Below are 15,931 nucleotides of genomic sequence, written 5' to 3'. Positions count from 1 at the left end.
CATGCTATTAGTATACTTTAACAAGTATGATTATGCATTTTACATATTCTTGAATATTTATTGAAATGATGATGTTGTAGTTACTTTCCACCTCTCATTGGGTTACGGTACTGGTGGGTGCCGGTGCCAGAACCCCGGAATATGTTATACATTGTTAGTGAACTTCATATTGAACTGTATATGCCGTGCCGTACTGGTATCCGGGTGCTAAACCAGATAAAAAGTTGATGTGTCCGGAATACTTCTCGGGACGATAGGACTTGCATGTAGTATATCTACGGCTAAGACTTTGTTCCCTTATGTTACGACCCTTACCAACAGGGGTTTAGGTGTTGGGTAACCAAAACTCCGGATTCTGTGGAGGTGAGAGAGGCCAGTCATGGTAGTAATGGTTATCGGGGTTTGCCACTGGGTGGTCTCGGAGACTTCTACCGGCGTAGGCTCCCTGGTGATAATTGAGGTTTCATTGTGACGATAAGTTAAGTGACCCATAGTGTCTCCTGAGTTGTCACAGTAACATATACCTTTGACTTAGTCTGTGTGATAGGTACAAATTTTAATAATATTTGCATGCATCATGGACTATATGTGAATTGTTTGTTGTGCATCCCCATCCCCTCACTGGCTCGGTGGAGCTAACCCCCTCGTGCGCACACTTTTTAGATTATGATGCAGATGGCGGGTATCTCGCGGGACTTGAAGTTCAGCCCTCAGGATATGATGATATTGGTACGGAGGAGCTGGGTGCTATGTTTGAGGAACATGGCTACGGGTGTCCTTGTGATGATTGCGCCTACGGGCCGTGAGATTACTTGCGACTTGGTCCCCTTTTTGTTTACTTTTGGGGCTTGAAGCCCATGTATATATATATTTACTGTTTTACCCTTTTGATAGTTATTGGATGGTCATGGGATATGTAATAACTACAGTACTTTATCATTAGCCTTTGAACATCTTGTAACTATTTGATTTTATACGCTTCCGTAAACTACTGATCTTGGAATGTAATATTCCCTTTCCGCACTCTGATGTTATGTTGCTTTAATATTGGTTATGACTGTGCGTTAGGACACTGTGTTAGTGATCCGGGCAGTCACCCCTTATGTTGTATTATATTCCTTGTCTGGGATAGGGGCATGACATTTATACCCTTGGTCATAAAGTGAAATGGTATCGGATCGGGTCTAGGGTCATAAATATCTGTCAATATCAACTTATCCGTTACGGGATTACGAACCATGGTTGTATGCCACTTCCCTTTACTTCTATATTTTTAATATGGGAGAGTGTTCTCTGTGGGGAGTGCAGGGGCCACACGCGGCAGCCAATGAGTGCGCACGCTTGCACCTTGGGGGGCAGGCAGTCATTTCGCCACCAGTGTGTCTGAGTGTGGCCTACGCCCCCTCTCCCCCCCCCCCCCAACACACACACACAGAGAGAACATTTTCCCTTCTAATATTTTAACTCTACTTGGATCCATGTAGCCGACCCTATTAAGTTGGGATAAAAGCTGAGTTGTAGTAGTTGTTGTTGTTGAATGGTTACAAGAAATGCTATAGCCTCAGAGAGCCATTCCTTTTTTTTTATGTAGCTTGTTTTATTGCGAATGTAGAATAGATATCTACAGTCAATGTTCCTCCATCTTTCTTCTAAGTTTTACTGATAAAAAGGAATCCTCCATCTCTCTGGCTCCTTTACTGAAATGATTCTAATATCCAAAAAAATTCAAAATTTCCTTCTCAACAAGATATTAATAAGAGTTGAGATTTGAAATAATAAAAAAGGGGCAGGGGACCAATGAGAAAGTAAGCAAGAATATTAACAAGGATGGATTTTTTTATTCAGTAGGGGTTGGGTGGTTATTTTGTACGTTCGTGTGTCTGAATGTAAGAACCACGCGACTACGTAGTATTCTTTTTTCCTAAAAAAAATATATTCTAGCACACTCACATTTGGAAGTATATTTACACAGCTAATGAATTTTGCCATAAGGAAGAGTAATGTGACAATTCTAACCGGTGGATGTTTAAGAAATGTCAATTGGCTACATGTCAAAATTTAGAAGATGATTCAATATTTCAATATATACTCTCATGCTAAGGTATACCCTCCCATGTATATCCATGCTTCCCCACAGTAATTAGTCTCTATTTTTTTAACTCCACGTTTTGTCACTTGGGAAACTCGGATTGGATTGAAACTTGACATGTGAATAGATGACCTTATGATCTACCAGTGGTTCCTATATATAATTTCAGTCTTACTTGAGCTACCATGTGGCAATTATTGGAGTGCATGTAATTCTACTTTTGGGTAAGGATGTGCCAAACCTTGCTCCCTTTAAATAAAAATTAATTTCATGCTTAATTTTGAGTATTTTTTGTCATTAAAAAAAGGGTAAATATCACCCCCTCCCCTCTAAGTATCCATAATATCAAACCTCACCCCCAAGTTTTGTATAATGATAATGCCCTCCCCTACTGCCTCAAGATTCTATCAACCGAACCTTAAGTGGCGAACGGTGTTAAAATAGCAGTTCAAAAGATGATATTACCCTCGTCTCTAACCTCACTTCTTGAAAAAGGAGAAGAAGACTACACCTGCATCAGCCAGGCAGTAGAGGTAGATAGCCCGTCTGGGTCTGGGTCTGCGTCTGCCTCTGCCCCTGTAGTTGCCACTGATCCTGCGATCCAGGAGGTCGAGGAGGCTATTACTGGTGTTAAGTACAGAGCTTTTTATTCTCCAAAATCTGCAATTTCTTTGGTCTCTGCATCTGCAAGAGCTCATCCCCACCAGTATCACTATAAATGGTCATTTATGCTTCAATGTTGGTTCTCTTTCTATTGTGGTGGTGGTGGAGGCGGCATGGATTTTTAACCCCCCCCCCCCAAAAAAAAATGTAGCAGCAATTTTTTTTCCCAATAAATATGAATTAGTAGTGAATTGTTTCTCTTAATATGATATTTTAATATCAATGTTATTTTACTTATGGTGTAATTAAGTTCGTGGGGAGATAGTAAAGCCCTAGTCCAAGTAATATATGGGCTGCCCTTGGTCTAAAGTCCAAGTCCAATGGACTAATGATATTACCTCCATTTCATTTTTCTACCCAGAGCTGCAGAGCACTTTGGAAAGTCACCATAAGCAAAGGACCGAGTTTCTTTTCACCCATGGTGAAGGGAGAATTCCTCATCGAAGGCCTCAGATGATGTGGAAAAAGTTATTGGTGAAGCCTGATCTCAGTTTTAATCTAGATAGTATTGTTGATTCTTCGGAGGGCTGTTTCACCTTTGTAACACACGAAAACGGCAAAAAATGCATACGTTAGCTAAAGAAAGACGTGATCCTCGTAAGGAGTTGCCCCGTACGTCGTGACCCTTTAAAGTTTTGAACACAATTAGGGATACTAGTTTCGTAATTTTTTTTACTTTATTTTGCTTCCTGTTTTACTTTATTTCCCTTTTTCATAATAATCCGACCTTGTTATATAAAGGTCTTTTGGATCAAATAAAAGTAACTTTATAACCAAATTCATTTTATTGGCTCTTCTTCCCTGTTGGAATTAGGGTTTCTTAACCTTGTGGATTCAAATTTACATTAACATTAGAACGACATCTAACCCCCCCCCCCCCCAATACTTCCTATTGCATCACTTGCTGTAAGGTTTTCACATGATCATAACATAAGCTGTCCTAAGCTTGGCCCATCAAGTTGTCACCACCATTGCATTAAAACCTTTTTTTTTTTTTGGAGAAGTTTCTCTAGGCAGTCCTCTCGGAAAGAAACTTCTTGATGGCCTGCCTCATTTTTGCCATGTGGAAGGGTGATGTGATAACTCTACCTGTTGGATTTTTTTTATGCTTTGTTTGTCACTTGCCAATTACTCTAATTTGGCTGAAACTTGACACTTTAGTTGTGGACCTTGACAACCTACCTGTCTAGAAAATTTAATTAGACCCCATTGAGCTGCCATTGATTAAAGAACCCCTTCTAGATAGGGTGCAAACAAACATTTTTCTTACTCAAGTTAATAAAAATGTTTCTTACATTCTTACATAGTTTTATCCTTAATTTTTAACAAAATTATAACCCTGCTTTGCTTTTGCATAGGCTTCTTCTACTAATCATTAGTAAGTAACTATGCTTATTTAATCATCTCTCCTCAACTAAGACACATGGTCATGGTGTCAATTAAACCCTCCCTCTTCCTTTACCTAATTAATCTCTCTTTTGCATCTGATTTTGAATAGGAAATATTCATTTAACATCAGCTAACCTACCAATCGAACATTAGATTATTCACCCTCCTGTATCAGTGTTACTTGATTAATGCTACAAAAACATGGATCCACTGATATGATGGTCCATCTCATAATCAACCAACACTTTGCTAGAATTCTGAATAATATCATTACTATACATACAAAGTTACATACTACATAAAACTAAGAACTCAATCATAAAGTTGTTCCAGCAACATTCTCAGTGACTTGAAGTAAAATGTGGTCCAAAATCCTGCTTACCAGTATGTGTAGGTGAGGTGATGGTCTAGGTAACTTGACGATTGCATCACTAGTTTGTCTTCCCAGGCTCCTTTTTTGATAAGTCACTATCCACTTTCTCAACATCTTCAAGAATTTCAACCCCTCCACCACCCCACCCCCCCACCAAAAAAAAAAATTTAAAAATAAATCCAAGTATAAACCACAATATGTATGTACAGTATAACGATATATACATGTTGGATAACACCAATAACTTAACTTTCTCATGTTGACTGCAAGAAGATGTTTGTGAAGAATGCTACAATCAAAATGTACTTGGTGAATTGAAATGAATCCAAGCCTCCTGCAAGAGAAAATAAACCCAATTACAGGCCAACATACTGTCATTCAAGAACTGAAGTACACAAAGAACAAATGATCAATGGTAAGTATTACGGGCAGTAATCATCATCTATGACCAGATTATTAGGATGAGGACATCCAAATGTGGAACAATGGATCCACCATCCAATAGCTCAGATAAATTTTGACCTAACCATCTAATAGAAAAAGTTCAAACTATTAGCCCTTTCTTGAACATTTTATAAATCAATATTGTAAATACTGTGGTTAAAATTGTAAGATGAGGTTGAATTTTGAATGGTATCATTAATTCTGGAACAAGGAACCAAAATAATTGTAATTTATGAAATTGGATTCCATCAATTTAGCAATGAAATATCCAAATATCGTTCTTGAATCTTAACAAACAAGGTCAGTGGATTAAATGAATCCACATGACTAAGTTGCTGAACGAAAATAGATATCTTTCACTGTGATTGAGTTGAGCCAATCAATCTTAAACTGTTTCATTACCTTCAAAATGGCGTAGACTTTTTCTGCTATGTATTTTTGTTGGGGTGCAACACCTTTCTGTTGTAGCTTGTCTGGGTGCAGGCACAGTGATGCTTTTTGATAGGCTCTCTTCACAGAATTTCCTTCAATTATATCGACAAGGGGAACACTCTTCCATCCACTCTCAGGCCAAAGAACCTACTTATTAAACAAGAGATAAAGCCATAAAGGCAAAAAAATTCTGAAAGCATGATTATATAATTACCTGGACAGGTTTAATACATTCCATTCGTATTGTATAGTGATTGATTAAAGAATGGATATGAAAAAACTGAAGTGCAACATCCGTGCACATGTTTTGAGTTAAAGCTATTAAATAGAAACAATAAATGTTCAACAATGGAGAATGTAAACCAAGCCACAAGAAATCAATTTCAATATAAGCTTTGTAGATAGTGGCACAAGTGTCTGATGAAGATGCGGACAAGGAGTGTGAGTCATGGCAACAGCCCAAACTCCAGAAATGAGGATACCTTTTTTTTGGGGGGGTGTCTTATTTAATCTTTTTTTTTTTTATAAAAATTTATGGAAGATTAAAAACGAGGCAAACAAGCCTAGATACAAACTAAAGGGGGACTCAGTCCTAAAGCATATTGGCAAGGGCAACAAGCCACTCATTCACCCAAAAGAAATAATAAAATAAGGCTACGGGGGATCTGTGAGGTGCACCGAGGGGGTCCTAATCCTATTCGATCGTCAGGGGAGCTCAGCATAAATACCCGGTCGATCAAGAGCAACACAGGCCAACAGAGCCTCCTCCTCTGACGAAAAGGAAGATGAAACATTTTGCAATCCCACTCCTAACTCCCTTTCAACCTGATGTTTTTCTACCGTTGCGTCCACCGCCTTAACACCAAGATTTGCATTCCTTTGACTTCGAGTTCTGCCAATAATTGAAGTTGCCATATGGGAACCTACACGACCACCTCGAAGAGCATTCCTACATCCAACACAATTTTTACAACCCAACACTTGAGTCTACCCGCCTTGCACCTCATCTTGATTAGACCTATGAGAACGCGATCTTTGAACTGATTCCACCTCATTAGGCATATTTAAAACGATAACCCCATCTTGAAAGTAGGAATTTTGCACATTCGATTCATCCTCATCCGATGCTCCAGATCCTGAATGGTCCGATTCCGTACCCGATCCAGCAACAAAAGAACCCGACTTTTCCTCACCCGCAACCTGATTGGAACCAGCAACAAGATCCTCTCCACCACCAGAAACCGACCCACCTTCAATAAAGTTTTTTGCTATGTTAAGTAAACCATCAGCCAAACAAAACCCCTCTTCATGCTCAAATTGCTCAATAGGAGAGGATTGAGATGGATCACGGTTCCTCCTTCCATTAATAACACCACTAAAAGAGACTAGATTTCTCTTAACACCTTGATTTAAGGAAACTATCTCCTCCTCATGACCAGCTGGCACAATAGGAGAGGATAGAGATTGAGCACGATTACATCTCCCTTCTAAAATGCCCTCATCACTCTCCTTTCCCCTAATACAGAAATGAGGATACCTTGATAAATTTAAGGGTTTTTTATAATTACCACCCCCAAATCTTTTATATCTACTATTACCCCCCCAAAAAACTTTCAAATAACTGTTACCCTCCCCTGTTGCATACTAATGACAAAATGACCCCCACCATTACAGACCCGTAACGGAAGGGGTTAGTAGTGATATTTTACTGTTATCACAAATTATATATGACCAAAATACCCTTTGTCCAAACCCTTCCTCTTCACTTCCTCTCTTCACTTCATCACTTGCAGCAAACTGGAGGAACAAGAACATCGTCAGCTTCCTCCTCCGGCGAACACCTCTTCATCACTTCCTCTTTACTTTCAAGTTGCTTGAAAGGTGAGATGCCTGTTGGGTATATTCAGATTCCTGTGGGAGTCGCTTGCCCTCTGTTGCTTGACAGAAGGAAGTTTACGGTGGATGAAGCAAAGTTGCAAAGCTGTTCCTCCTGTGTTTCCTTCTTTCCTGACTTCCTGTGAAGAAGAGAAAGCTCTCTCTCTTCTGCTACGCGTTGGTTACTTGCCACAGAAGGTTCTCTTGTGATTAATTATTAAAAAAAAAATCTCAGAAGGAAAATAGGGCAAAAAAATTCACTTAAAACTAGGGTTTTTGATGTTGGTTTCTGGGTATTTTCGTTGATCTAACTTCACAAGTAATCGATTCAAGTAATTCAACTGTCGTAGACTTCGTTGATTATCTTTGCCGGCCGTTAAAGTTTTGTTTATTTGGAATTTTTTTTTATTAAAATTGAATTTTTGGTTTACAGATTGGTTGGAGTGACCGTTTGAGGAGATATCTTCGCTGTGTTCGCCTTTGTTTACGTGATTCTGTTTCTAGGTTTTACAAACCCCAAAAAGATTCTGATTATATCTTTCTCTTGTGGGTTTGGGAAAAGGAACTGGTCTATATGCAGTGCAAGTAAGGGAAAGACAAAAAGATAGGGAAAGGAAAAGACGGAAAGTAGAATTAGGGTTTTGTTGATTATATGTTTGGTGGGTTTTGATGAAATTAGGTTTTAATGAACTCTGTTGTCATAGGTTTGTGATAATTACGGTTATTCTCTCATTTTGGTGGAACTTCAGGATTTTGGTTTCTTGTTGGAGTTGGGACGAAGCAGAATTACCTTGATTTCGATTTTTAGAGAATTTGGTGGGGGAATTCGTTTTGGGTGCAGAGACAAACGAGCAAGTTTGTAAATTTTTTGAATTTCGGTTGTTTTTGTGAATTGGGTCTTTCCGCTTTTGTGGTGGAGATTTCCCAATTTGGGGTTAGAATGAGTTTACAATTTGGTGGGGGAATTCGTTTTGGGTGCAGCAGTGCCTATGCGCTGCTTCTCAGAGAACTTGTTAGCTCCAAGCTTAACATCTTCTTCCTTGCCCTCCATTTTTTATCTCTTGCTCTAGATCTTCTTTTTCTCTGAAGCTCTGAACACAACAACAAAAGGCACTGAAACAGTAGAGTGTAGGAGTTTAGGACCTCAAGTGGAGAAAACAAGGTTTGGGGTTGCAGAGGAGGAAGAAGAAGGAGAAGAAGAAGGAGAAGAAGGAGGAGGAGGAGAAGGGACGGTGATGGGGGGGGGTTTTTTTTTACAATTACCACCCCAAAAGGGCATTTTGGTCCTAGAAAATCCGTGACAATGGCACACTCTCACGACTAACCCTCTCCGTTACGGGAATGTAACGGTGGGGGCCAGTTAGTTATTAGTATGCAACAGAGGAGGGTAGTAGTTGTTTGAAAGTTTTTAGGGGGGTAATAGTAGATATCAAAGTTTTTGGGGTGGTAATTGTAAAAAATCCTAAATTTAATTGATCAATTATGTTTAACATGTATTTGAAATCTCAAAAATATATAATCCAGTTTCCTTTTAAGAAAATGGAACACAGCCTTAAATTGACTGTTCGATGTTTAGATTATGGAAGATTACTTCCCATTCTCTTCTCGGAAGAAGGGTTTTTTTGAAACACTTGTCTTATGTGAATCCAATGTGTTAGTAAGAACAACTGACTTTTATTTTTTTGGACAAAGAAACAACTGACTCATAGTGTATGGTCTCTGGGTCCACTGTACATGCTTGGAATATATTGTAGGGGTTCAAGCAGACAAGAATATTACAGAGAAATGAATTACGACTAAGAGTGGGAACGGGAGATGAGGCCAACGTGGATGCAGTTCGCACTTATTTTATTCAATTTAAAGATACTAGAACTTTAGTTTTAAGTGATTGTTATTATGTTCTTGGTTTTTAGAGAAATATTATTTCAGTTTCAAAACTTGTGGATTCTGGTAATTCTTTTCATTCTAATTCCAATTTAGTCATCAGAATGGAGAGTCTAAGAGGTAAATACTTGCCAATTTGTGGACCATCCCCTTAGGGTAGTATGATAAGTAATAGTTTACTAATCACTTAAGTTGCAGTATTTTTTAGTAAATAAAACAGACATTGTAACAATTCTAGCAGGATCATCCTATGGGATTGGGATCCCACCACTTGTCTTGTGGACCCCACTCAGGATTAGGATTTGCTCATCTATATATTGATGCTAAGAGGAAATGAGAAAAACAGTCGATTGAAAGAATTTTCAGTTTTCAAATTTCTCTCTTTTCTCTTCTCATACAACTGGGGTTTTGAACCCTATCCTCCATTACTGAAGAAAGAAGACCGAATTGCTGAGTGGAGACACTTGCACAAGTGCTGAAATCCTTAGAAGGTGTTGCACTTGTGACGCTAAAGAGGTAATCCTATACCCCCTTTTGAATCATTTCAAATTCTCTAATGCATGCGATGATACATTCCTATAGACAAATTTTGATTTAGCATCCCCCATCCCCAACAAAAATGGCAAAATTATGTTTTAATCCTTCGCCTGTTTTTATGGATATTATTCCCATTAAGAATTGAAATTGCTATCCAACTATAGGGAGGTAAGTGGTGAAAGTTGGGTAACATACACTCATATCATAGAGGTCTCTTGTCATAACTTCTACTCTAAAGTCACTAGGTTACTCAAATTTCTGAAATTAGAAAATTCACTTATTCACCAATAGGTTGAGAATGAGAGTACAGACTCGGATAAATAATAGTTGCCAACTCAATTTCGGGAGTTCCTAAAAAAGCTTCACTACAGCTAGGAACCAATAGTGTTGGTATAAAGAGGTTTGGGATCAAAGAGTGTGTGTTAGTAGAGAGAAGCCCAAAATTTGACAACAGAGGTTAACACTTTTTGGTATTTAAAAAAAACACTCACATAGTGTAAAGTTGATAGCAGTGCACGGATATTTGTTTCCTTTCCATTTGACCACTGTCGTATTCTGGCATCTGAAATCTACAGCAAATCAAGCAATATGATATATTAAGTCATAGAGGAATAAAAGCAAAGCTGCTATCAAGGGATAAGATTTAATGTTACCGGCATTACCTGGATTTCTTCATGATATTCAACAGTTTGTTGTTGTCTGTTATGGTTAGGAGATGGTTCTTTTACCTGTTCATAAGCCCAAGAGTACAAGCTTCTTCAGAGGATGTTTACTGATTAGGATTGCTCTTAGTGTGTAATACACAGCTATCTATGTAGATATACCAGCCATCAACAAAACCAATATGATCAATCTTGAATATAAGATATACCAAGTAGCTGCCTTGAAGATCTTCACGATGGTATTCCTCTTCAGTCACAAGTGGTGCCTCAAAACTTCCAGGAAGAGTTTCTAACCAAAAAAGGAGGTGAGGGGGAAAAAATAGAGGAATCAGATTACTTGATGCATGGAGAATCCTTAATAAAATTTAAGTTCAGAAAGAAAACAGAGTATCACCTGAAGAAAATATTACATTCATGTACAGCCACTCTGTTTTTCTACATTACATTCCCACTGTCAAAAACACCCCATTACTTAGTCTACATGCTTCTTACCTTGAAGGTCAACTTGCTAACAAACTTTAAGGAAATCAAAGCTCTGATCCTAATTGGTCAATGGAGTAAACTTAAATGCATAGCTCTCTCGACCGTTAATAACTAAATCCGATAACCAACCTGGGTTTCTGCTTCTCATACTTTTTTTGGTGATATCTGCTTCTTATACATCTTCAAATATTCCAAATTCTAATAAGCCCACACACAATCCAGTCAAAATCACTTACTTCCTCGGTTACATTTTTAAACATCTTACTAGGTTCATAGTTAGTAACAGCTAGTTTACAAGGTGACTAAATTTAAGAATACCCATTTATATGAAAATCCCATAAGAAATGGAACATCATTCAAAGGGCATCGACACTTTTCATCCCTCTAGACCATTCAACTATACTACACTTTTACCATAACAGAAAATGAAAAAAACTAACCAGAACATGATGCTGAGTTACCGGTCCTTCCAGAGGATGATTCATAAGCTTTTTGGGTGCCGTTGTTCAAGATAAAATGTGACTTCTCTGGTTGTTCCAGAGTTTGATCTACCTGAAAAAAACAGAAATATCAGAAGTATCCAAATCCTTCTACAGCGATAAGAGTTATGTTAATTCAGAAAATGTCAGTGGACAAATATAAATTAGGTTTTAGCTGATCAACAAAATTCTGAGTTGCATACCATGGCCTGCCCATTTGTCAATGTTTTGTCCATGTTCAAATTGGTCACCTTCTTTTTCCCATCTGCCTTGGTTGCAGAATCACGTGCTCCATCATCTGCTTCACTTGTGCCCTTCTCTTTCCATCTAAAACCTTGAGTCCCAACATTAATTATGTGGTTTGGAGGAGCTTCTTGATTAAAAACTCTGACAAATTCTTTTATCTTTTCTTTGAATTTATTCCCAAAAAATTTGTCTCTTGAATTTTCCACTGTACCTTGCAAGCCACTGTTAGATGCAAGATCCAAGATTTTTCTTTTATCTTGTGTCTCTAACCTTTTACCACCAGCAATATTTTCACATGATGTAACAATGGTTTCAACTCTGCCACCTTTGTCTTTTTTTCCTTCAGCCGGTCTTACCATCCCATCCTTCCCTACATAGAATAAAATGGATGCAATGTTTAATGCACTTCACAATATCCCAATTGATCCACCAAATTTGACCTGGTTGTGAGAGGGATTACCTTGTCCATCAGAATTTTCATAGAACATTGAACGTAAAGATTTTGATTTAGCTTTGCCTTCCTGCATGGAGACACTTTCCTCTTTCTTTATACCTCCAAGTAAACCTTTGCCAGGTGAAGAACCAGACACACCTGAAAAAGGATTAGTTTCTTTTACTTCTTTCTTTGTTGTGAGGCTATGAGGGACTTCTGTGGTAATATTTTCAAGACATAGAGGTGGTTCTATATCAGATTTGGGAGATCCAGGTTTCTCCTTAAACCTAAATGAATCTATTGTATCTGCAGCCACTGAATTGAGAACCGGAATACTGCCTTGATTTTCACATTCAATGTGAAACGAACTGTCCAGGGATGACGTTCTATCATTTAGAGAGGGAATCTCTATAGATAATTCACTTGCTACAATCTCACTTTTGCCCCTTTCTTTTGAGCTTGAACTACTTGAGCCATTACCCCTCTCTTTTGAGCTTGAAATATTTCCTCCCCTAAAAGGCATCCCAATTGGCACTCCTTTGCTTGCCCATTTGTATATAGAAAAGTGACATTGTTCTTCAAGCATTTCTGAACGACTTGAAATTTTTTTCCTGTGTTCTCTTTTTTCCTCATTACCACATTTGGTGGCTTTGGATGACTCCCCACTGCTAAGAGGAAACTCATGTGACAAAGGACTCTGGCGATAGGAGTGCGGAGCATCAAATTTCAAATCCTCTTGTCCCTGCAGGATCATTTGGTTTGAAACTCTAGCACATGGGGAAGATGCAAAACAAGCATTTTGAGCACCATCCTTGCTTCTATAAGGACTACAACTAGGAGAAGTACCGCACACCAGAAAGTCCATCCCTTTGGCCAACTTTGAAGGTAGGCTAAAATTGTACAAGCAGTTGAAGTTAAAGAAAATAGCATAGATAGATCAAGCATAATGGTAAAGTTCATGAGTACATTTAGATAAACAGACAAATTGATAGATTTGTGTTTGTACATAAGTGTATAACAGCTCTTGTTTAATATACAAGAAAGAGAAATATAGTAGATCAGGAAATAGGTATGCATAGAACAATGTGAAATAAAGAAAGAAGGGGAAGGTCATCCAAAACAAGTAGTCAGCTCTTGATTAGAAAAATAAAGAAATAAATGAATGAAGCAGGTAAGAGAAGAGAAGAAATTGGTAGTTTTGATGGAAAGATATAGAACTATTTATTTGAGATGTCCCCCAACCATCCAAAATAATAAAACATAGAGGATAAATGAAAATCTGGTATTACATATTAGAGATGCAACACTAAGACAACCTAGCTACATTGACCTAACTTAATATATTCCCAAAGAAAACCAGTTAGACTGACAAATACAAAAACATTTTCCCCAACGGTGGAGAACATTACCAGAAGAAACTATATTATTGGTTGGGGGTACAGGGGAGAGGAAAGATCTATTTAATATTGCCAAGAGCAGAAAAATATAGGCATAGCTAAAGTTATGCGGAGTATAAAGAAAGCTTCATAATCACACATTGCATACTCTGCATTTTTCATTTCACCAGTCCAATGTTCCAATATCTATGGTTGAAGGGTGATATTGTTTAGTTTTTAAATATAGTAACAGGTATGGTTTTGAGTTTCCTGTTTCTAATGAAACTAGCCTAGATTATTGGGCAGGATATTCATCCATAGACGTGGAACGAAACTGTTTAAATTTGAGAGTAGATAATAAGAGAAAAACATCGAAAACCTGAGCTGTCTAGGGAGTGATGAAGGGCCAAGAAGTTGAGCAGGTTTAGATGCCAACGGGCGGACAGGGCTTTGGATCCTAGAAGCTGGCGTTGAAGAGAAAGTATCCCGATCAGACTTCCTAGGAGTTGGGCTTGAAGACTGGTCACCTCTAAAAATATCGTCCAAGAAATCATCACTTGGGTATCTCCTCCGGACAAGATCTTCCTCACCAAAAACTGGCTTCTCTTTCAGAACAGACCATGAACTCCGAGAGACAAGTACTTTTCCTTCTCCTTCTGATCTTTCTACTCCATTCGCATAGGAATCCGGAGTATTACCAAGGCTGTGCCGCAATCTATGGACTGAAGAACGCCTCGGGGGGCCACCAAATACGTCACTGAAATCCTCATCGGAGTTTCTGGATGAAGAACCGGTGCTACCAAGTGATCTCCGGGGACTTCTGTGCCCCAATCCAAACAGAATATGATCTCTATAAGAAAATCTCTCCATTTATAGTCACTCTGACCAAATTTGGGATTCTGAGTAACAAAAATGTTACAATCGAATTGCAATAGATCACCTCAACACTGTGGAAATGTTATGTTATCAACTACACCATTCAGAAAAACAAGCACGTCTCATTGGAAATTTTGAAAATAACTATTGGCGGAAAATGGAGTTCCACAATAAACCCAAAAATTCATTTCGATTTCATCTCATTTTGCAGACCCAGATCCACTCATGATTGTTCATACCCCAAAAGTAAGATTGATTAACACATTCTGAAGTGCATAGACTGAAATGATGAGTAAAAACAAGGAATCAAAATCAAATACGAAGATTATATTTCTGGCGTGGATCGTCTTCTACAGATGAACTCTGTACAAGGGAAAGGCCAATGCAGGACCTGCAATGGGATTTGAATGATCCTATTTCTATCTTTTCCCTTCCAACTTGTTTTCCTTTGAAGCAGAAGCATAGATTTTTTGGGGGAGATTTTTGCAGAAGAAGACGGTAGATGTTGGATTAGAGTTTAGCGAAATTGGAGCCACAAATTGGTTTTATCGGAGTAAGGAGTAGATAAGAAAGACACTCTAAGACAGAGTCTGAGACCGTGGGCGCGTTCGCGAGGAGACGACAATTTGGCAATTTCTCATAATTCCCTCCGCCTGTCCTCATTTCGACTTTGGCAGTTTTGGCAGTTGGTGTCTTGTTTCCCTCAAATATTCCTAATTTGTACTTCGGGAGATATGGACAGTTTGGCCCCTTCTTTGCCAATCCATCTCTACTTCAGAATCGGACATGAGAGTTTCTTCTCATCCAGTTCTGACGAATTACAAATGTACATGTATTTAAATATTTGATGAATAACAGAACGAATCAGGGGATTTTTTTAGGTTCAATCCGACATGTAGGAATCTGGGATCAAGATTGTCTTCAGGGAGCCCAGCACCCAGGGTGCTGTCAGGGGGACCTGGCTCCTGTGCAGCACTCTGCCCAGGCTGCACATGCAGCACTCGACAGAGTAGGGGTGAGGCGGTCTTTTCACACCTCATTCTGTCTGGTGCTGCACATGCAGCCCGGGCAGGGTGTTGGATAAAATCTTTTTCCCTGCCAGGGGACATTCAATAGCTGAGCTGTGTTGCACACATCTCAGTTTATGCCTAGGGATGTATACTGCACAATCCAATGGCTGGTAGCAACACCCTGGGCGTGTTGGGCTCCCTGGAGACGAGCAAAATTCAGGAATTTGTAGATCTTGTTTGTAATGGTGAGTGGCGGCATGACGAGTCCACTGCCAACTTAATCTCATGTCTTTTAATTGTAACCAAAATCCGACATGAAGTTAATCAGAACTGTCGATTATTTTTTAAACCCTTAGAGAGAGAGAGAGGATGGCACGCCTCATTGGAAATTTTGAGAAACATTTTTTGGAACAAATAGATAGTTTGGTTCAAGGAATTAGTTTAAAAAAAAAAAAACAAGATAATAGGGGGAGATCTTAATGGACATGCCGAAAAATATAATAGATGTTATGAAAGAATTCAAGAAGAGATGTGGTTTCGGAGACCAGAATGATGATGGGACTTCAGTTTTAGAATTTGTTATCCCTTATGATTTATCAATAGGAAACACGTGCTTTAAAAAGAGAGAATAAACCTTAAGAAATAAACAAAATAGTAGCCAAATAGAGTGTAGGTACAAC

The 15,931-nt window shown here is 38.6% G+C and overlaps 1 protein-coding gene across 3 annotated transcripts; it reads right to left on the bottom strand.

Moving 5' to 3' along the window:
• Nucleotides 1-4,708: 4,708 nt before the first annotated feature.
• Nucleotides 4,709-14,311, bottom strand: LOC122657685 (J domain-containing protein required for chloroplast accumulation response 1-like). Of its 3 annotated transcripts, XM_043852468.1 has the most exons (9): nucleotides 13,745-14,311; nucleotides 12,017-12,879; nucleotides 11,514-11,926; nucleotides 11,272-11,383; nucleotides 10,558-10,637; nucleotides 10,349-10,414; nucleotides 10,178-10,255; nucleotides 5,361-5,537; nucleotides 4,709-4,848 (listed from the first exon to the last, which is right to left on the bottom strand). In XM_043852468.1, exons 1-9 carry the CDS (start codon nucleotides 14,233-14,235, stop codon nucleotides 4,810-4,812), a joined length of 2,319 nt encoding a protein of 772 aa, XP_043708403.1. In that variant the 5' UTR covers nucleotides 14,236-14,311; the 3' UTR covers nucleotides 4,709-4,809. The 3 variants fall into 3 exon arrangements, 2 of the variants coding, with proteins under 2 accessions (XP_043708403.1, XP_043708404.1); XR_006332339.1 differs by lacking the exons at nucleotides 4,709-4,848; nucleotides 10,558-10,637 and having other exon boundaries at nucleotides 5,474-5,537; XM_043852469.1 differs by lacking the exons at nucleotides 4,709-4,848; nucleotides 10,178-10,255; nucleotides 10,558-10,637 and having other exon boundaries at nucleotides 5,406-5,537.
• Nucleotides 14,312-15,931: the final 1,620 nt, after the last annotated feature.

The sequence above is a fragment of the Telopea speciosissima genome, chromosome 4 (assembly GCF_018873765.1).
Source record: "Telopea speciosissima isolate NSW1024214 ecotype Mountain lineage chromosome 4, Tspe_v1, whole genome shotgun sequence".
In the NCBI taxonomy this organism is placed as follows: Eukaryota; Viridiplantae; Streptophyta; class Magnoliopsida; order Proteales; family Proteaceae; genus Telopea; species Telopea speciosissima.
This window is presented reverse-complemented; position numbering and strand designations above follow the sequence as displayed.

Coding starts and splice junctions, on each gene's coding strand:
- LOC122657685 (XM_043852468.1), bottom strand. CDS start 14,235: ATGGAGAGATTTTCTTATAGAGATCATATTCTGTTTGGATTGGGGCAC. Junction 10,415..10,557: donor ATCTTCAAGGCAGCTACTTG/GTATATCTTATA, acceptor GCTTATGAACAG/GTAAAAGAACCATCTCCTAA. Junction 5,538..10,177: donor TGCTATCAACTTTACACTAT/GTGAGTGTTTTT, acceptor TTTAATAAGTAG/GTTCTTTGGCCTGAGAGTGG.